Source organism: Melanostigma gelatinosum, assembly GCF_949748355.1.
Source record: "Melanostigma gelatinosum genome assembly, chromosome: 12".
In the NCBI taxonomy this organism is placed as follows: Eukaryota; Metazoa; Chordata; class Actinopteri; order Perciformes; family Zoarcidae; genus Melanostigma; species Melanostigma gelatinosum.
In genome coordinates, this window is record NC_136645.1 from 17,666,256 (window position 1) to 17,688,227 (window position 21,972).

General features: G+C 42.5%; 1 protein-coding gene across 3 annotated transcripts; it reads left to right on the forward strand.

Annotated features, from left to right (window-relative positions):
* Nucleotides 1-1,444: 1,444 nt before the first annotated feature.
* On the forward strand, nucleotides 1,445-21,872 carry tasp1 (taspase, threonine aspartase, 1). Of its 3 annotated transcripts, XR_013772465.1 has the most exons (15): nucleotides 1,445-1,579; nucleotides 2,301-2,510; nucleotides 2,742-2,809; nucleotides 4,169-4,237; nucleotides 4,325-4,445; nucleotides 5,125-5,209; nucleotides 5,285-5,364; nucleotides 5,521-5,627; nucleotides 8,143-8,262; nucleotides 9,847-9,925; nucleotides 13,467-13,577; nucleotides 15,172-15,279; nucleotides 15,497-15,671; nucleotides 16,426-16,499; nucleotides 20,579-20,623. XR_013772465.1 is itself a non-coding variant. In XM_079280820.1 (14 exons), exons 2-14 carry the CDS (start codon nucleotides 2,342-2,344, stop codon nucleotides 20,669-20,671), a joined length of 1,284 nt encoding a protein of 427 aa, XP_079136946.1. In that variant the 5' UTR covers nucleotides 1,445-1,579; nucleotides 2,301-2,341; the 3' UTR covers nucleotides 20,672-21,872. The 3 variants fall into 3 exon arrangements, 2 of the variants coding, with proteins under 2 accessions (XP_079136946.1, XP_079136947.1); XM_079280820.1 differs by lacking the exon at nucleotides 15,497-15,671 and having other exon boundaries at nucleotides 20,579-21,872; XM_079280821.1 differs by lacking the exons at nucleotides 13,467-13,577; nucleotides 15,172-15,279; nucleotides 15,497-15,671 and having other exon boundaries at nucleotides 20,579-21,872.
* The last annotated feature ends 100 nt before the right edge of the window (nucleotides 21,873-21,972 follow it).

The following is a 21,972-nucleotide window of genomic DNA, read 5'->3' on the forward strand; positions in this document are numbered from 1 at the left end:
GGAAAAACCCAAGTGTCATTTTCGACATTAATGATACCTGCATTCCATTTGGAGTCAGTCTCAGAGTCTTGCATTATGAATATTGGCATGCTGGAATGGCTCCCGGGACACCTAAATGGAGCTGAGCTGTCGTTAAGGAAATGAGCTGGACCTGTTCGTTTCCTGCCAGTCGAAATATCTGATGTGGAAAAGGTCTATGGTATGTTTTAAGTAAACTTGAGGGGCTGGCATCGCTGTCACAACTTTAAAACATTTTTTTTGTTCAGTTACACCTTAACTGGCAAATGTGCAATTCAATTTATAAACAATTAAATAAATTCAACTCCTGATTTTGACAAACCAGGCTAATGCAGCATAATCGCTGACAACCAGAGTAATAAGGTAAATTGTAATAAATATTTTTTTTAAAATAAACAGCTCTTTAAAAAAAAAAGAAATTATTTAAACACAGGCTTCTCCAGTAAATTAGGGAGTGTACAGACTTGCAGCAAGTCACCTAGGGTTACTGAAATATTTTGCACATCTATAATCATATTGACCACGATGGTATTGTTTTATGTGTTGTCAAATGTTTCAACAATGATGAACTTAGAGGGATTTACAAATATCCCTTCTTCCAATCAAACTTTAATATCAACCTTGCAGAACCCACTCTAGCACCCACTATAGCTAATCATGCTGGAATAGTCCCCACTTTGGAACTACATGCTTATTGCTCCTGGCTATTTATCAGGTGATGTCAGTGCATATGCGATAAAAAGATGAAACTAGCTGGTGTAAAAATAAAAATGCAGTGAGCACCACTAACACATACTGATATCTAGATATCTCGAAACCTGGGTATATAAAGCCAAAGATACCTACAAGACTTTACTCCAGGAGGGATAGGTTGTGAACATTAAAGCACATCAGAACATGTCCTGGACAATGATTTTCATTACTAGGCCTCATTTAAGTGTGAGTATCACATGAGAACCCCATGAGAATTCAGTCGAGACCACAGAAGATGCCCTGAAAATGATCGCTCTATCTCTCCAATTAAATAATGAACAATTAACAAACAAACGCACTTTTTGTTTTTTTTGTATGCCCTATTATTAAGGATATGCATTGACAATGATTGTTAGTTTTTGTTCAGTTGCAAGTTGTACCCTAATATTAACATGATTAACAAATGTTGATTTCTTTTAAATTCAAGATCATGTTTTTTTCACACAACGTATTCACATGTTGTGTGTGCATGTCAGCGGGGGGGGGGGGGGGGGGGTACAGCATTTGCAACATTTTCTTTCTCCTACAGAAGAGCGAAATCCTATTTTAAATGTGTGCAGCTTCATCCACGTGTGTCAATGTTTGCACTCAACGCACTTCCTTAGCAACGTGTGTCTGAACCAGGAAGTACTTTTGTATGCTCTAGCTAACTAGCTGCGGTTAGCACAGAGGAGTAAAAGTGTGTGGCAGCAAAGATTATCCCACTTAGAGTAATGAGTCTGTCTACCGACCGTGTGTTTTAAACACATGTCAGGCAAAGTCGTGGTTCGCAGGCAGTGTTGTCGCTGGTAGGAGAGGAGCGGAAACCGTGAGTTGATATTGTTTTGTTGATGTGTTAGCGAGCTGTTAGCTAAGAAGCTAACGAAAACGCAGGACTGTCAGCTTGACTTGAGTTTAAATAATTTAGTTTTTTAGATGTAGTGCCATTCTGTACTGATTAAACAGACACGTGGCATGAACTCTTCTTTAATAACGCAGACTTTAAAGTGACATGCGTAACGATGCATGCGCAGCAGGAACTGTTTGGAAAGTTGATAACATCCACTTAGGTTAACGAGATGGGTGATAGATGTGCAAGCTTTGATTTGTAGTCTGGTGGATCTGCACTATGAATAGCACGTTTTTAGATATCGTTAGCTATAAGGTAACGTAGATGTTAGTCACACAATGTTTGTAAGTTAAGATTTGAGTCAATGTTATTTGCTCTCCATCACTTTTAGACCATTGGAGTTGATTAGCTAATGATTGATGTATGTGTGGAAATATTAAAAATGTGTAGATTCATTTCTTCAACCACACAATTCATTGTCAGTGAAATCAGCTCAAACTGAAGTGTTGGCCCAAGTGAAACCCTGTCTAGTGCCCCCAGTGTGCCAGTGCCTCCGTAGTCTCAGTGGTACATAGCTGAGAACCCCCATGCTGCTTTGCACCAGGCACTTCACATCTGTAACAACATCCAACAACGTACAATCACCGTGTCCTGTATGATCCCTGAATGGTAATGTTTGCGTTTATTTTCCCTGTCACAGGTGCATGAGAAATGATTTCCCTTACCGCTGTCTGAGAGGCCATGATAGGCTTGTCAAGTTATGCAGGGGTTATGGAAAGTCTAATGAATCCTGATCCTGCTGAAGAGCAGCAACCCTCCTCTCCGCTGGCCAACTCCTGGTCCTTAAAACAGGAATCAAGCAATAATCCAAAGCCCAAATGTCTTGGTGGATTTGTCTTAGTGCATGCAGGTAAGTGCGTACATCATAATGAACAAGTAGAATTCAGAGCTTATTGGAAAGAAATACTGTATGAAGCGGCACCTCATAATACGTAAAGATGATGATGATGGGCATCGGTAGACCCGTCATGCACCGAAACATTACGTCTCCCAAAGTAGTTTCTCTTAGAGGAGGTCAACCAGCAACACTTTATGAATGGTCAAATGCTTTTTTTTTTTTCTTCCTATTATCTGCTTTCAGGAGCAGGATACCACTCTGAATCTAAGGCCAAGGAATACAAGCATGTGTGCAAAAGAGCCTGCCAGCGAGTAAGTTCATTTTATAGCTATTACTATCGTCAACTAAACTCTGTGTTTGTGTGCAAACCAGCACCATAACCTTGTGCTGTTTGCACACACAATCTATGTTCTTCTTCATGGAATGTTTGTAAATGAATTACTTCAGTCTCGAGAGCATGTAACAATACACAGTATTGAATCTGTTAAATAGTTATGAATGCAGAGCAATAGATCAAAGCAGCATTTCAGGGCTTTCCTTAAAGAATGAAAGAATGGTGCTTCAATGTAATATTTGCTTGTAATTCTAGTTGTAAATATGACAAATATGTATGTTATACTTGTTAGTATAAAATATTTCTGCTGAAGCCCATGCATTAACCAGAAATATTAGTTTTCTTTATGTGATATGAATATAGAATAAGTGTGCTTTCATCCATGCAATGAAGTCAACCTATTTCGTCAGTCTAACTGTTAACTATTCACTTGCTCTAAATCTATCAAATTTGGTCGCTAAAAGTTGCTGAATACTGTGAGCTTCCCTCTTCTACGTGTTTGCACACATTTGTTCTGTTCTTGTACTGTCAGTGGATCTAATATCTTCAGAAAGTATATCGACAAAGTAACTTTGTTTGATCAGCAAGATATTGTGATATAAAGGTCTGCATCTGTGAACAGCCTGTCATTCCATATTTATTCAGTGGGACTCCAATCTGTGTTTTGGCAGTAGCACTCAAGCACTTTGATGCTCTTGTTTGAAGTCATTCCAGTTTTTATTTGGCTGTATTAACATCATTTTGCTGTTGGAGTGGGAGTCTTTGTTTTTTGGCACTCTAAAGCAGGTTCTTCTGCAATGTTTTTGTGTTTAGTGTCAGTCATTGTTCTTTCCATCTGTACGACTGAAATACTAACCATGCCGTGTTGCCTTCACCCTTGATTTACAATAAAAATGGTGTTCGATGGGGGGGGGGGGGGGGGGGGTGAGCTGTGCCCAGCCCAGTTTCCTACTGGATGTAGTACTTTGCATTAAGGTCAAATTGTTCAATTTGGTCTTTTGCTTTCATGCTTTCTGTGTCCTTTTTCACACACACACACTCACACAAAACAAACTTAATTCAATCCAGGATCCTTATTGCATGTTTCACGCTCGTCTTTGCCCTCGTTTTATCTCGCAGTTTGAGCTTTTGATGAAGCTTAAAAGGAGTTTTGTTTTCAACGATTTTTTCCCATTTGTTAGTCAGCAGGATATGGAGGTTTTCCAGTAAATGCACTGTAGTGTGATTATCTAGGGGCTAGAAAACAAAATGACTTTACAAAGGCTTAAATGAGCAATGTGTTTTTTAACTGGAAAGCTGTTGCACTTCCAACAAGGCGTCTCTTTGTCTTCTCCAGGCTGTGGACCGACTCAAAGCCGGGGCACTTGCAGTGGAAGCAGTGGCCGCAGCACTGGTTGAACTTGAGGTTGGTTGATTTTCACAACCCCAGATTGGATGGTTCTTTAGAAATAAAGTGTTCTTCTAGACTCAACATGTTTTTAATTGTTCTCAGGACTCTCCTTTTACCAACGCGGGCATGGGCTCCAACCTTAATTTGTCGGGGGAAATTGAATGTGATGCGAGTATCATGGATGGGAAGTCGCTGCATTATGGGGCCGTGGGGGCTATTAGTGGTGAGTTATTACACATGCATTGATATTTATGTAATATTGCTGTGTTGTTGTGGCACTGAAGTTCAGTCACCTGGAAGTATTGGCAATGAGTCAAGCCTCTTTCTGTCATAGGTTTTGCTGATTTACTTTCTACCATCTCAGAGTTTTTTAGAGGTTCATAAACAGAGGGGACCACACACTTCTTAAAACCAAGAAATTATATTAATATGTACACATCCGCATATTCAAGAGAGAGCTCATTGAAGGCTTTCAATAAAAGCTTAAAACTTGTGATTTATTCCAAACAACGGCCCAGGGGTGAAAGCTGGCACTTAACATTCAGTTCAAAAGACAACAAATTGCTTTTATTACCACGTGTGCATCATGTAACAATTAGCCATATGATATATTTATGATGAATAAAACTTTCTTGGCTTAGATATAAAAATCCATGCCTACCAACCCATGCTTTTCATAAGGTTTAAATAGGCTAAACAAACACCCAGCATTCATAGGTGTGCTTGCCTAGCAATGGCTTTATTAAGGAAAATGTGCATTAAACAGTAAACTCAATTAATATATCTCATGTGAAAATGAACAAGACAAATATTAACAATGCACAGAAAGTCAACACAGATGTGAGTATTCCTGTAATAAATAGAATGACCTGCAAGCCCTGTGATGATTCTGACTCCTTCAGGTATTAAGAACCCAGTCTTGGTTGCAAACCGTCTACTGATTGAAGCACAGAAAGGGAAGCTATCAGCTGGCAGAATACCACCCTGGTGATTATAACGGTTTTTAATGACTGTGGTATTAACCTGACTATAGCCACCTGTTAATTTGTATTCTTTTGTCAGCTTTCTAGTCGGGCGAGGAGCACACGATTGGGCAGTCGGCCATGGAATACCACCGTGCCCTTCGCAGAAAATGGCCACCAGTGAGTTTTGCTGCACATATTTCTGAATATGCTCCACCTAAGAAATTCATTTTGTGTTGAACTGAACCAAAACACATTGCTCAAAACAACCTTTGGCAGAGGTGCATTCATTTATATGGAGGCATTAGATTGAGATGTATCTTTTTTCACACACAGAGTTCAGTTTATCTGCGTACAAGAGGAACAAGCGGAAGATGGAGCTGGCAGAAAAAATGGACACGGGACATAATCCGGCCAAGAAAAGACGACAATCAAGTGAAAATGTGAGTATTATGTTCTGAAATGCATTCTTTCTCAGCGGCACCACTTGAGGCAGAATGGGCCCGCCCCTTCCTGCTAATTTTACAGTAGTATTCTGCACAGCAAAGGCACTGTTTATTCTTCGACCACAGGTGCTGCAAGGGGCTGAGATCGAACCATCTGACCAGAGGCATCATTTGCACGAAACAAAATGTTCTGTACTGGTGTTCGGCAAAAAGCAGCCTTTTGGGACAAGTCGGGCCTTCCTCCACATATTTTGGCCTGTCAACTGAAATCTGAAACTCTCACGAATTCGGCTACATTAAGACATTAGACAAGGCTCAGAAATATGTTGTGGATGGAACAAAAAACTAAAATCCATGTCAATTTCAATGGAGTAAACATGACCATGTAAAAAGCAATAACCCCAAGTGGGGAGCAAAGTGATGCTGTGCCTTTATGTGGCGCTGAAATGAAGTCTAATAATCTTTAATAATTGTAGGTACCTCACTTTATACATTATACAGTAAAAACACAAAGGACAGGATTGTATTTATTTTTCTCACAGCAGCAGGTGTTTTCAAATAAGCTTCTGAAGGCGAGAGCACTGAACACACTTGTCACTGCATGTAAAAAGGAACGGAACAAACAGGATGCACTTAAATAAATAGTGAATGAAATGTTAAGATCAAATAAGAAATCGAATTTTATTCATCCCGAAGGAAATTCTTGTTGCTAATCAAATATATAATAAGTAACTTCAGACTAAAGACCTTCAAAGGTAAGAGGGGACAGAAGAACGACCATGTGGTTTTCCCAAAAATCACACAAGCCTCACTCAAAACTCAACATACTGTACATGTGGCTCCATCACTTGGTCTCTTGATTGATGCGCTGCTATTAGTAATGAAATTGGTTTGGTCCTTAGGTCAGTTTAATCATGCTTGCAGCCCACTCCACAGATTCCAAATCAGCAGTTATGCATGGGGATATATGGCATCAAGCTGCATTTAACAATAGGCAGGAAACATCAAGTAGAATATTGTATTTTGTACAAGAAAGGACTTTAAATGACTCTCCACAACTAAGTCATCAAGGGATATTCTGCCAGTTATGATCTCACATTCTCACTGGGTCATTAAAGGAAATGGCCTTACCGGGTTGCACAGAAGTTTTCCGAGAAACGATAAAAGGTGTTGACAAGAGTTGGTGCAAGGTTTCAGTGCCCCGAGCAGCACGACTGGAGAGCGGCTCGATGATGTACCGGTAGACTCATTCTGCTCTGAAGTCACCAGCAGGGGCAGCAGCGCAGAGGAGGATGGCCTTATGAGAGCTTATGGAGTTTATATTGGTTCGGGGTGTAAATTGTGTTTAAATGGAGTAAAACGTGTAAACGGCCAAAGCTCGACTAAGATGGAAAGTTGTTGACTTTGGCAACTGATGTTTGAGAAAATGAAGGCTATTTGTGTCAAACGGCCGGTTAGCCTGATGAGAGCTAAAGGCTGAGTGGCCCCACTGTTCTCATTTGTCCCCTCCATGTATACACACAACTGATTAACCCCACTGAAGATTCATATGTGACCGTTTGGTGCAGTTAAGCTTCCACTTATTTCAGCATACCTGATACTCTAGACTGGGACATGCGTTCACATGCATGCTTTTAGGTTATTTTACAGGAATTTGGCATCAACCCTGTCTTTAGTTATTTTAACATATACATTAAGTTAGATAAGCTCTTTTTTGTATCAAGAATGGCCATTACAGACTTATGGGTTCAACAAAAAAGCCTGGGTTTAATTTCCATACGCAGTCTTCTTTTTATGCCTCTGTCTTTTTGCCAAGCAATAAACTCTTTCCATTCTTTTTTTTTTTTTCTGGGTAAAACAGCCACCTGCAGTTTTGTTTAGGAAAGTCAAAAGCATTTCAATGTAAGTCCAAAGATGCCCTTAAGTTTTACAGTCATTATTTACTGTGGATTGTTTTTTTTAATTTCGGGACACTGATAAGGAATGACAGGAGGGTCTTTGTAGCATTTCTAAGTAGTTGGCTCTGGTTCTTTTCATCTTCAAAAGCACAGAGACGGGGCTGATTTACGAGAGCGTGCCGATGGCCTTTTGTTTTTTTAGTCCGGGGTTCAATGAAGATCTTCAGTTTCTGGTGAGAGTGGAGCTCCGGTCATGTATCATAATGTCATTTTACACATTTAAGATGTAGGACTCTGTTCATCATGCAGTCTGAGACATGATGGTTCACAAACAAGTCGCTTCCAAAGCAAACTGCAATCACGGAAGGGAAACAGCTGATTGAAATCACAACAGCACGTTTTTAATGAAACGTGAAGGATCAGCGAAGAGTGATTCATAAATTCATGCATTTAATTTTTTATTTTTCAAAAGGTCCTGAGTCAAAGATGTTGCATCTGCTCCAGAATGTGAATGTTTGGATTTCTCCTCCTTTTTGTTGCCTGAAATGAGAACAATTGTCATTTGAAAATGTCCAATTTCTGCTCATGTGACTCCTGTTCTTACTGTGATGTAGGAAAATGGTTCAGGGTGCCTGGACACAGTGGGGGCCATTGTGGTAGATCTGGAAGGGAATGTAGCTGCAGCGGTGTCCAGTGGAGGTCTGGCCATGAAACATCCCGGCAGGGTTGGCCAGGTAGGGAGAACATCTTCTTCTTTTTCCTCTGTCTGTCTTTACCCACAAAACAACTTTTACAATTAATATATCAAATATAATTTACAATGTTGAGTCAGGCCTTTATTTGAGACGGCTTTTATAAGAGGCGTATCATTACTTAAATGTGGGGTTTTTTTGTGTAAAAAATGTATACCGGTATTTATGTGGAAGCAGCTACATGTAGTTTGTGTCAAATTATGGTATGCTGCTGAAAACCAAAAGGGCATTAATCAATGTTTTCTTTTTGATAACGCTGAAGGAAATAACTGCAGACATGACGAACAAACCCACAAGGAATTATTACCCGACTCTGCGGCTCCACAGGGGTTTTAACCACTTTCAGCTCATTGTTTTGTTTTTACAGCTAGCATGTTCTCGGTATGATGCCGTCATTTTCACCAAAAACAAATTCGACGACGTTCAGACATCCAGTCAGCTCTGACCCTGACCTCCATTCACGCGTCTCCGTCCTCAGAACCAGCTGTGTGTCTGTCAGCAGCAGCTTTGTGAGGAGCTGAGAGGACAGCAGCCGGCCAAACTGTCTGCACCAAGGCTGACTGACAGCAGAGACTTACCAGACAGAAATAGCTTTTTAGTGGGCTCCTTAGGAGGAATCAGCATTTTGTTTAAATGTATGAATCCATTTAATCAAATGCATCAATCTGTTCTGTGAGACGGGCGAGTAACGGACTTCAGAAATGCTTCCTACGCGGATCGCCCTTTAGACTCCTCAAGTGGCCACAAACTCAATGCCAATGGAAGTTGGTGTCGGCTGGATGGGTAAACGGGCAATATCATGCCAACGCATTAACCACAAACTACTTGATAATGAGTCAATCAGCCAGGGCTGTGGTTTTCTTTTGTTTTTATGCCCCCGTGTGGCCAAAAATGAACTCTAATCAATCCAGCTTTTGAAAGTTTGAAAGCATCAGATAAGAGTATTTAGCAAGCAGCTGTTACCAATGAAGGCCCCCCCCCCTTTCTTTCTACCCTTGCTGTGTTAATCCGGCCTCGCTGGCGTTTGATGTAATTAGAGCCTCTTAATGCAGACAGTCTAAATAAATGAGGCGACCTACTGCAGAAGAATTCACTCCGATCATCCCCGTGTCTTGTGCCCCGTTTTTAATGTTCATGCAATCTCAACAAATTCTAGTTCAACTTTTGTGCGCTGGAGGTCTTTTACTTTGAGACGACTACCGGAAGTTGTGAGTCTGCATGAACAGCAGCTGAACAGGACAAAAACAAACAACGTAACAATGGGAGCAGAATGAATGAATCGGTGGGATTTACTGCTTTGCCCTATTTAACACTGTCACTGTTCAAAAACCTGAAGCACAGCAGAGTCGTGAGTATGTTGTTCCACTGTAGTTAATGATGCGGAAACCTGAACTGGGCTGAAATGACTTCCCCTGCCTGGAGTATAAGCTTTTAAATGTTGTATTTGGCTATGAGCATGCTTCTCAAAGTTATTATTTGAGAATTAATTATATTTTTTGGTAATTCCAAGACAGAAATATATAAACAACGGCAACTAAAAGGTCCTCCTTTGCGCTCTTTTCTCAGGCTGCTCATTATGGATGTGGCTGCTGGGCAGAGAACGCTTGTAATATGAACCCTTACTCTACGGCAGTGAGTACCTCAGGTAAACCACAGCTCACTCTCTGCAGCCTACTTGGCAGTTGTGTACATATGTGTGTGTTTGCGTGCATGTGTGTGTCACGTTTCCTCGCACCGTTAACGTTTACCAGCAGCCCGCTGTTTGCTTTAGAAATGATACGAATCAGAAACAGATCTTTATTTGATGTGAGCCTCTTATTCAGGCTCGCTGAGTCAAGCTTCAATCGTCCTGATAATACTTTCCGCTGACCTGCAGCCATTCCTGCTGAGTGACTCTCATCAGTCACTTCCTCCGCTGATTGAGTCATCATTCTCCACTCGCCGTCACTCAGCTGCATGCCGGGTGCATTGCAAAGCTCTGTGGAGTTGCAAGGACATTTGACATGGGACACCTGCTGTAGACATGATGGAGAGAACCGCAGGGAGCGCAGCAGAAAGATGGTCCATTTGCAAACTTCAAGTGCAGTTATCAAGATTGGGATCTTAACTTTTCCCGTCTAAATGAGTGGTATTATACCTGGCAGTTCAATTTGTGAGAAGTGGCTTATGGGAAGTACAGCAGTATGTTTTCATCTCTTAAATACATGCTGTCTTTAATGCTACCAATAGGAGGAGCCTTACAAATTATATTCAAATCGAAATCATCAAGGTTAAAGGTTTGACAATCTGTTAAATATTGTCAATAGTTTGCCAGTAATTAAACTGAATTATAGCGCGTAACAATTGGAAGTGAAACACAACGCAGAGCAACAACAGAAGGGTGTCAGGTGATTGGATTGAAATCTAAAAGCACCATACATGAAATTCTATTCACCACCATTACATTGGGATGTCAGTAGAGGACTCATCAGAATATATCTCAAAACCTCTGAAAAAGACTCGATCTATGGAAGAGCGATCTATAAGAGGTAAAGAAGAGCGATGACTAGAGAGCACCAAGGGGTAAGTGAGAAAAATGTTTCCTTGTGGTTTCATTAGAACTTTTCTTGCCACCGTTGGCAGTAAGAGTCTTGTGAATTTTGTGATAGACAATGCTTCAGCCGTTACAAGTCTGCATTTATAGAAACGACGGCAGCCACCTTCCTGCTGCTGACACACAGGAGCAGGGGAGGTCACTGCCTGAAGCACCGGCCCTTTAAGGATTAAACTGATCCAGAGAGTCAAATGGACAAAGACACCCTTTACCTTGCAGGACCAATATGCCATTTCAAGTTGCATTCTTCTTGAACATGTGAACGCAGCGTACACAACCATGCTTTAGCATTTCCCGAACCTGAGAGCGCATGCCTCTGTTAGCTGAAAGCAACATTGCTTTCGTTGTGAGCGGTATGGTTTTGAATGTGAGGTGGAGAGGATGTATGTGCCCGCTTCTTTAAGGTGTGTGGAGACGCCCGCGACATAGCTTCTGGGGAGCATTAAAACCTTTTGCATGTGGATCTGTAGCCTAATGCATCTCACTGCAGACGAGCTGATTTGATCAGACAGGCTGAAGCTTGAGTCATATGTGCTCGGCGCACAGAGATAGCCAGCATGTTGCACCGCTAAAGCTTGTCTGAATATATTACAGCCAGCAATCAGTGAGAATTTTAGTGTAGTGTAACAGCCAAAAACAGTTTATACTGAGCCAAGGCCCTGAAAAAAACGACTGCCTCTGTCTGGTGATTCTCTGGCAAACAAAGAAACAAAGATATGTTTGCATCCCCAAGGTTGCTATTCCTCTATCTACCATGTGCTGTACATTTGTATCTTATCACACGAGATGACAGTTTGGTGTTAAAGTTCTGTCACTTACTTGTAACGCAGCTTAAAGGTGATTCATAGTCTGTCTATTACTGTATTATTACAGTCAACTAGCAGTATGAGACGCTGTCTTGGTTATAGTCTGCTGAAGTGTAGCTGTTTGCTCTCTGTGTGTATTTCCACCTCATACTGTCTTCCTATATTGTGGCTTTGCCTTTGATGTGACTTTAAAAAAAAAAAAAAAAGAGAAGCTTTCCTTATGGCTATGGAGAACATAATGTGTGTTCCAGTAGAACACCTGTTTTTAATTTCCTGACATGAAAGGCATTCCCATCAAAAGACACACACAAACAATCATTTTCATCCTGACTCGTGGAGCATGGTCCTCACCCTCTATGTCACTCTTTCTCCCCTTCACCTCGCCCCCCCCCCCCCCCCCCCCCCCTTCACTCTAGTCTGTCTTGTAACATGCGCCATATGTGGTTCTTTGTTTTATATGCGTTGACTGCTTCGCCTGGTGTTCACGTTGCCGTGGCCCGCGAGAGAGCAGCTCACGCACTTCACAGTTTGCTCTCGCTGCTGCTGGCTGTCACTCGCTGGCCTCTTTTTTTTTTTTTTTTTTGTTGTTACATTTCTCCTCTGTTGAGCTGCTGCATCTCACTGCGGTTCCAGTTCAGTCGCGTTCACGCTGCCATGATATGCAGCTCCCCTGAGACAGAGCGCTTTACGGGAAACAAAAGGCACAGTACCTGGCCACAATCTGACGTTCTGCTCTCGTTAAAAATGTAACTTCACATTGCTGCAGGCATCTGGTCTCCACACTTACCGACCTGCGTTGGGTTTTGTTGTAGTTACCTGATATTTTACGAGGTTTTCATTTGTGTTTACAGAAACAACGAGGCTGTATTCTTCCTTCTTTTATGGGGTTTCACAGGCGCTTTTGCCAGATGTGTTTTGGTTCCACTTTTGGATTTCTTGTCTTTTTCCCTGAGTGCGGGCAGACTTCACATTTTGAGTACGATCATGATATAAGCATGCATCATGCATTCAATATCTGTCTTTCCGTAGCAACACGAGGTACTGGTTTCAAAGTTCGACCTTATAAGCAGGAAGTAGTATTATCTAAGATGTAAAAAAGCTCACCTGTCATGGTTTGCCTTGGACGTGGTGAAAGGTAAGGCGAGTCATTCATAGTGTTTCATGGTTCCTGGTTTACTGAAGTGCTTCACAAAGTGCTTTGTTTCTCTCTCTGGATGTTTCTGCAGCATATCGTCCATCACATGCCACATAACTGAAGAGCACCAGATAGATTCAGGTGTAGCCAACTCGAGCATCTTTCTGATTCATTCGACTTTTTATTCTGTAGTTTTGTTTTGAAAAGTGTGCCACAGCCATCGCAGTTCAAATCTTTGGTTCAGGAAAGTGAATCCTTTAAAGTCTGCAACATCTTCCATTATGTAACATTGTAACCAGATATATCGGGTAAACATGATCTTCTGAGCATGTCTCAATGTCAAAGCATAATCAACTCAAAGCACAATTGGTAGTCAGGAAATGCTTGTACATACTGATCTCAAAATTCACTTTAACCTCAAGATGTGAAATATCAAGACGTGATTAATACCATACACAGCTGATGTTTGAAAGTCAGAATTTCAATAATGTGGTGTGTACTGCGTGCGCTTCACGTCTCTCCAAACTGATCTCGCTGGAGACCTTGTGCAACTCTTTTTGTGCAAAAAAGGCCTGCATGCTGGCAACAAGGAAACGAGTGAATGCACGTTACTGATCCAGGTTCAGCTGTGTGTCTGTGTGTCTTCCGCCAGGCTGTGGAGAGCATCTGATTCGCACCATGCTGGCACGGGAATGCTCTGCTGCCGTGCAGTCTGAGGATGCCCACCAAGCGCTGCTGGAGGCTATGCAAAACAAGTTCATCAGTGAGTCACCCACATGCATTCCAAACGCACAGATGTGTTAGCCCGGGAATGTGTTTGCGAGAAACACAATCATGCACAGAGGGAGTTGAGCTCACAAACAGATGTGGCATAACATCAGGAACGGGCGAACAACTGGGAACAGTGGGAATAATAGACTCAGAAGAGACGGCTTTTGATATATGGGCCATCATATTTTCCATGCATCATAGATGACAGCCACAGATAACTTTGGAAGACGACATTGTTTTGTTGAATTTTTATTAAAAAAAAATTCTGCCATATTCTCAGAAGTGGTCAATTTGAGAAAGTCTTGTTAACTGCGTCCGTGAATGACCACTGGGATAGCTCGGAGCAGAGGAAGAAAGGACATGTGGAAACATGTGGTGGTTTCTGCCTTGTTTTGGCCTCCTTTAAAAAAAAGTCTGTCTCAGTTTGGCTTTTGTCACGGACATCTGTGACTCCAACACATTCGGATGGGCTGCATGAAGCCAGTTTGAAGTTAATTCTTCTGCCGTTTTCTTTCAAGATGCACATTAAGTCAAACAAAGCTCCATAAATCCCGCCTTAGCAAGGTCAATGATGACAGTGTCTGATGTGTAGGCCTCTTTACTCAGCTTCCATGATGCATTCGTCAGGTTCCCCAAATATAATATCTTTAAACACCATCAGTGTTTTTAGATCTGTTTTTATGTAATCCAGTTCCTCTCATTGTATTCACACACAGACACAAATGTTCACACTCAAAAATAGTCAAAGTTATGGTTTAAAAAGCGGTGATCGTTGGGGCAATAATTGAACTGCTCTCATGTTAACAACATGCAGAGATGTCAGTTGTTATGGAATGTGTAACAGAATTCATTTAAGAGCCTTTTTAGAAATGTACAGAGAATAGCGGGGTTTTGTGTGAATGTGTTTTATAGAGTGAAGGGAACATTACGACGTGGAACCAAAATCGGTGTGAAAAGCAAGAAAGAAACGACGGCGTGCAGACGCAGAAATGTTTGCCCTGTTTTTTGGTTTTTTTCTTGTTGCTGTGTTGAGACATTTCAAGACATGCTGTAGCTGCTTTTAGTTTGTTCTTTACCAAACTTTTATTGCCCCTCACATATCAGCCAATCCAAGTTTTTGTTATGTATACACAGCACCTCATTCAGGTTTGCCAGTAAGCAAGAGAGTTTCTCATTCCACACAAGGGATTTGTTTTTTTAAGTCCGCTCAAAGGTCTTTGAGAGTTATGTAGCTGTGCGTTTTTCAATTTAAAATGTATTGTGGTACAGAAGTGTACAGTGTGGGGAAAATGACCTATTATGTGCTAAAACCTGCCCCACACAAATGGAGTGAAATAGTTTTGTTTAACAGTCTGCTAAACACAATAAATGCACCCAAATAAAGGCTTTCAGCTGTTTGACTTGGCCAGAAAGGCAAACAACGTGAATGGAGGGATTATTTTTTTTTTTTTGTGCTCATAGATCACCTTAATTAGATTAAAAGGGCTGTGTTTTGTCTCTCTTTTGTCACGTGTTCTCCTTGGTTGGACGTGTTGGGGAGGACAACTTTGTCTGTCTCATTCTTGGTGTTTTCTTTGTGTGCACAGGCTCACCCTTTCTGGCCAGCGAGGACCGTGTGTTGGGTGGAGTAATTGTCTTGCGCTGCTGCAGATGTGTGGAAGCTCCGCCATCTCAAAATATTCAGGGTATACTGGGTAAGACATGAATCCTTTCAAATATGATCACACTCCAACCTCCGCAGCCGCAGCTTATGGCAGGCAGAGATTTGGCTGTTAATATTTAAAAATCCATCAAGCGATGGATGGGAGGGGGAGGAGGAGGCACTGTGGCTCTCCTGGCGGGTGGTCTGTGTTGTTACCCGCACAATCAGGCTCTGGTTTCACACCCTTCATCTCCTTCATCTTCAAACAGACCTCCCACTATGGAATCAACAGCTAATCTTCTTCAAGTGGAGGCCTTCTGAATGCTGCCCAGTTAGACTGATTGAATTGGCGGATCTGGTTTCTCTACCTGGAGCTTCTGAGAAGGATCGTTCTTTCGCAAAGCTACCATCATTTAATTTGACTTAATGAGAGGTCTGTCCAAGGTGAAGGCAGTATGATTTACTCCTGGGTTTTAATGTTGCCTTTTGCCCTTTTATTTTTTTATTTCAAAATGATTGATATCGGACCATCGGCTCCAAAGAAACCAATGGCCGGGTTCCAGTTCACAGACAAAGTAGAGCAGATGTTTCTCCAGCGTAGCAGGGGAGGACGTCTCGATGTCAAATCAAACATGATGGCAAATGATTAGTGACACGCTATTCATACCATCCAGAATGTCAGCGTGAATAATAAAACGCTCCTAAGTGCCACTTACTCAGTGACGTGCAGGCCCTGTTTGATGCTGTTGATGGACCGTATCCCTCGTGCAGAGTGTGGACTACCTCAGATGACTGTGGACTGCAAAGGGCTCTGTGTTGATTTACAAGAATAAACAGAACGTCCACCGCATCCTTTGGGTGCTGTGATTCCTTCTCTGGCTCACAAGTCCTACCTTCCTCTCCAGTTATGTCACAACTGCAAGTCATAAAGTTTCATGATAATGGGCATGCTCAGAGTGTACTGCAGTTTGCCAGGCTGAGTCACCTCCAAATGTTTTTTTCCTCTGGCAGATGGAAAGGTTTCATTTGTGAAAGTCAAAATGTAGCATATTAACAGTCTGCTTTCTCCCCACACCCTCGCTCTGTCCCCGTGCTCTTTTTATCTACATTATTACAGTTACACCCATGTATAGTATCTTCATTCTTTTTCTCCTGTTCAGTCTATAATGAACCTTTTTTGTCTTTGTGTTCCTCACAGTGGAGTTCCTATGGAGTCACACCACAGAGAGCATGTGTGTTGGCTACATGTCAACCCAAGATAGCAAAGCAAAGGTGAGCTTCCCCATTAGCGTGACAATTCAAATGTATTGCAGTGAGTTTCACACCAGTGTGGCTACAGGCAGGATTATTTGCCCCCTGCACCACCTGTGTCTTGTTTGTACCGTAGTCTGCTGGTGACTTTGTGGAAAATACATCGTGAATGTTTGAGGTTGGCTCTGTAATCCTCCTCCCGGACCATAGCTTTCTAAAAAACTCTTAAGTAAAGCACATCAATTGTGTGACTTGAATCAGTCGGTGTGGCTTTTTAAGCAACACGGGCTTAATGCTCCGGTCTCCGAGCTCCAACTGGAGTCTCGGCTCAGACGGGTTTGTTTGGCTAATGCATCTCTGTCACTCTGTATAAAGAGAGGGCACTGTTGTTCAAGCCTGGTTCAGATTTCAAAGTGTTTGCCCCCCCGTGCCGTATCAACTAGATAATAGAGGAGGAGAGTGCTGCTCCACCGTACCTCACACTGCTCCACCAAGCTCCCGTGTGCCTCCTCGGCTGCATACCGGAGAAAACTGGATGTTCGGTCTCTCTTCGCGCCTCCACTCTGGGCGCAAAACAAGATTTTACCCGTTGCTCCCCAGCTGGGCCCAGAGCTGGCCCCCAGCTCGCTGGCAAAATATCCTCCTCCATTGAGAGAGGATTCAATAGGAGAGCATCTGTTTTCTCTCCAATCTGGTGAAGTTCAAAAAGCCAGAGATGGGAACCTTAATGCGAACCGGCTCCAGTCATGATGCCTGTTGTCTGCGAACTCGGTCTAGAAAGTTGTCTGTATGACATGGAGGCCCAGGAGGCGGCTCATTCATGTCTGCGGCAGTCAAACCTGAGTGTCCGAAGCACGTTGTGTGGATAAACTTAAGTGTTAACTTCAGCCCTCCTGAAATTGCCATCTAGCATTGTAGCATTGGGAGCAGTGGAGATTAGGGTCAATTCTGTTCACCAAGCTGCAGCAAGACGGGCAGTACATGCATAACCGTTCTTCCACTGAAGATCGTGTTGTCATAAATGCTTGCTGAAGAAAACGTAATAAGTATTCATGTTCCCATTGCACTTTTAATAGATCGCCTGAATAATTCATCCTGTTTTTAAGCACTTGCAAATCATATCGGTGCACTGAGTTGCAGAGATTGTATATAGAGCCAGAGCCATCCACAGTCTCAGCTGCTGTTGCAGACATTCCTCCCATTCCTACTCTCATCCCTCTGGGTGTTTCTAACCAGCCAGAGTCCGTCTTCCTCTGCGTTTCTGTGATAAGAACATGAAAGGGCGGATACACAGTAGCAGAGGAGAGTATTTAGGACAGAGGTCAGACTGGATTTAGATTGTAAGTCTACTTCTCTTTCACGTTTCGATGCAGAGATTTGTATTGATGTGTTCTTTCTGACAAACAAACCAGAAGAACAGTGATTCATTCTGCTGTTTAGACAAAAATGTCTTGGATGTCAGACCAATGTTTCAGGGACGGCGCTGGCAGTTCCCCTGAGGTTTTCATACCTTTCACTCGCATGTTGTTTTGGGGACAGTTAAGTTGAGTCTGTATCCTAATCCTTTTGACATGACACTGTAAAATATCTACAAGGCCGAAGCGCTGCAGAGGGGGAGCATCTGGTTTTGTTCAAACACTCACCTGTGTTGGTGCTGGATAGCACATCAGAACATCAAGCCATGTTTTACAGAGCTACACAAAGCTACATGGACAGGCCAGTGGCGGCACTTCTAAAACGGTTGGACTATTGTTTGTCATGATTGCAGAGATGAAAGAGATGTGTAGGATCCACAGCAGCACCACTGTGGCTCAGTTCCCTCCTCCTGGACATCATTACCACTATAAAGCTTTTGCTACTCAAATTGCGCCGGAGGAAATCAAATGGCCTCCTGGTTATTGTCTGCTTTGTATATTACACGACAAATGTCTTTTATTATGGTACATTTAGTTTTTACTATCCACCTCGCATGGAGAATAAATAGCATATAATTGTTTTTTAATTCCTTTAGTGTATTTCAAAAGAAAAGAATGTGGAAAAACCACAACACAGAGCCAGCGGCAGAGTTCCAGAGCTAAATTGATCATCAGGCCGACGCTGTGGTGTTAATGTGTGGCTTCTTGAGCTCCTAAACACGTTCATATTTCCAAAGAATGTTGTTTTTCTGCGACGGATACAAAGGAGCTGTGTTTGTCGCCTTGTATTTTGTCCCAGCCGTAGTCCTGTCATGTGGTCATTTCAGTCAGTGGGTATCGCGATGACAACAGGCTCACTGTCGGTTAGCGTGTCCTCGTAGCCCAGCTGTTATTTCCTTGCTCCTCTTTCAACCCCGCTGACTTTATAATTGGTTTACGCTGTTTCTTTAAACATGGATTCCTCCACAAAAAATGATTTGGCACATTGTGGAGGAGAGACAAACATCACGTCCATCAACAGATGATCCTAAAATCAGTTCAAAACGGTGTTCTCTCACTGAGATCACGTTTGGTAATATAACTCTCTGGACCAGCACAACACGGTTTCAATCGAAGTACTTTACTGTGTTGTTTATCCTTCATGTGAATGTCCTGCCTGCTAATAATCCATATATAGAATGAGAGTGATGGTAAAGGTTAGCTACAGCATGATATATGTCTGATGGTGACCCGACCCGATGCGTTGCGTGAAGCACTCCTATCCTCTCGACTGGTTCCCTGTAACCTAGACTTCTGAATTAGCGCGGCAGCTTGTGAAAGGCACGCAATGCTCTTTTCCCTGTGGTGGCGTAATGACTCTGGTTTGGTTTAGTAAGCCTTCCTGCTTATACAGTCAAATTGTCCGTTGTGTCAGATTAAAATAAAAAATGAAGGTCTTAACACATGCTGCAGGGTTGTGTGTTGGGGTGAGGGTTAGGGCACATCGGTGTCATTGTCAGACACAGTTTTCTTGCAAAATATATGAAGTCATGCAGCTGGGCTCTAATGGTGCCCGGTAGTGTATTTTCAGCTGTGTAGTCAATGTGGTTGGAATTTAAAAGAACATTGCAAAAGCTCCTTCCCTCTGACATGCAAACATCAAAAGCAGAACCCGGCACCGTTAGTTGATTAAGTCTCAGCTATGGACCTTCAGTCAAAACAGTTTAAACGGGGCCTTTCTTTAACCTCATCTTTAGAAGATGAAGGGCAGAGGACGGACCCAGAAAGGGCTACTGGAGGCATAATAGCCCCTGAGAGTGTTGCCATGTGTGCATGGCCCTGTCTGGCTGTTGTCCCATTGTAGTGACAGTTGCCCTCGGGGTGCCAGGGGCCGTAGTCCAAGCCGACACAAAAGGAAGTCCTGTAGAGATGAAGGCTCCTGCGACTGGCAGAGTGATGTCAGGCCAATTCACTGGCCTGGTCAATAAGTGGATGGACTCTTCCCCCAAGGCTGGGGCCAGTGTTACCCTCTGTGGAGAGAGAGAGAGAGAGAGGAAGGAGGACGACAGCCATTATTGGCACAGGGAGAGTCGGTCACCTTTGATCCCCCAGTTGAAGTGTCACTCCTGTCTCCACAGCTGTGTTTGCCCCTCTCCTCCTCCTCTAACTCCTCTCTGTCTCTGCTCAAACACAAAACACTAGCAGTCTGTTCCCTTTATCCACTCACTCTGTCGCTCTATAGATACGCAGTTGGCATCTTCACACTTCAGGGGCACATGCTCCTGATGCAACAGTAGTATTTGTTTGTGAACACACTATTTTTCACTCTCATCTTTAATGGTATTTAAGTTATACTTGTGTCATTATTGTCGTCATGAATACCGTTTCAGAGTTCTAAAGTCCTTGTGTTATGAATGTGCAATGCGTCTGATAATCCATCATGTGTCTGATGGATGTTTGTCTCTAACTGGACTTCCTGGTCCCGCATTTTATCTTCTCTTTGGTACCTGTGGGAACACATCTACTGTTCTACATGTTGCTATTTTCAGTATTAATGCCCGCAAGCAAAGTTAACCATCATCTATAACTCATCAGACATTTTACATGCCTTGTTAGCGTTTCCTTTCCCCCATGTAGCACTGCCTCTGCGTCTATATCTCTCATAGATGATGTGTGTGTGTGTGTGTCTCCCTTTCTCACCTGCAGACACACATATCCAGATTACCACCTGGGACGGTTCCTGGACAGTGCTTGGCCATTGAAGGAGGTGTGTGTCGACTGACGAGCGTAGTGGAGTGAGCCGCGTCCGGCCTCCTTCTGGGCTTCTTCTGCAATACTCCCGTTGCAAACCCTTTTCACTCGACCGCAAACGCACGCCCCCCATGCCCCCACGTCCCCGACACCTTTGTGAAGCCAGTAGTAATCAACTTTAGCTGTTTCAGCAGCTGCCCAGGAAGGAGGGAGGCGTGTTAGGCTCTACTTAGTGCACTTATAGGACTTCCCTTTGCCATATATATCACCCCCCCCCCCCCCAAGCTCTCCAGTGTCACCTGGATTAGACTTGATGCACCAGTTTTTCTTTATTACTCTTTTCCGTTTCCTACTCTTTTCCCTTTTGTATATAAGCTATGATTTAGGAAAACAGGGTGGCTGTCCATGTTCTTTTGTATCGCTGAACAGATGTGACTATTTTCAAGCATTATTTTGTTCTTAAAATACTTTCCAAGTTTAAAAAAGATGTCCCATTGCACCTTGTGGAATGCCTGCTACTCAACATAAATGTTAACGAGTGAAGCATTTATAGCTGTGAGAGTTGACCAGTCACGATAAACATCAATTTACAATGTTCACACGTACAGATCAACTTCCATGTGCTCGTACACGCGTATGATTATTAATCCTCCAGCATACTGTATCATGTAGCATAATGTGCATCGTAGATCACGATGCAGTTTATAACCATTCAGCCATAGAATGCTTTGCTTTGATTGTTTTAAAATGTGAATACATAGCTATTGCATGTGCAAAATCTACAGTAAGCCACTTTGTGTTCTCTGGACTGGCGTAGAGTTGATCAAGAAGCAGGAAGCTATGCTGATGCATACGGGCTCAGGTAGCAGCATTTGACCCCACCGCCAAACGTGACTGTTTAAGTCATCATTTCAAAATCTGAATTTATATTTGTATAGTCACAATGACAGAGACATATATTTTCTTGCTGAAAAAAACAGCTAACGACTAAGTTATGTATCAAGCCAATGAACTGGCGCTGTTGAGAATTGTACTTGAAAGGAGTAAGGGTCTAACTTTCTGTTGGGATGATCAGTTCCTCTGGTTTTGCTGTTTCACTCAGTTACTGCTAAGAATTCCTGTCTCAACAAAAGCTTTTTATTCTTGACTTGAAATGCAACTTATGTTAAATGGTATAAGCTATGGAAATGATAATATGTGCACAGCTCAATACAGTGCTCAAAAAGTAAATAAAATCTATGTTGCTCCACCTCTGTGTCTATCATTCGTCTTTTAAACTCTGTGACATGACACACACACACAAATGTTTAATTCATGACACTTTTTTAGTCTGGATATACTGTACATAA

Coding starts and splice junctions, on each gene's coding strand:
- tasp1 (XM_079280820.1), top strand. CDS start 2,342: ATGATAGGCTTGTCAAGTTATGCAGGGGTTATGGAAAGTCTAATGAAT. Junction 5,210..5,284: donor GCTGGCAGAATACCACCCTG/GTGATTATAACG, acceptor TTCTTTTGTCAG/CTTTCTAGTCGGGCGAGGAG. Junction 15,280..16,425: donor AAATATTCAGGGTATACTGG/GTAAGACATGAA, acceptor TGTTCCTCACAG/TGGAGTTCCTATGGAGTCAC.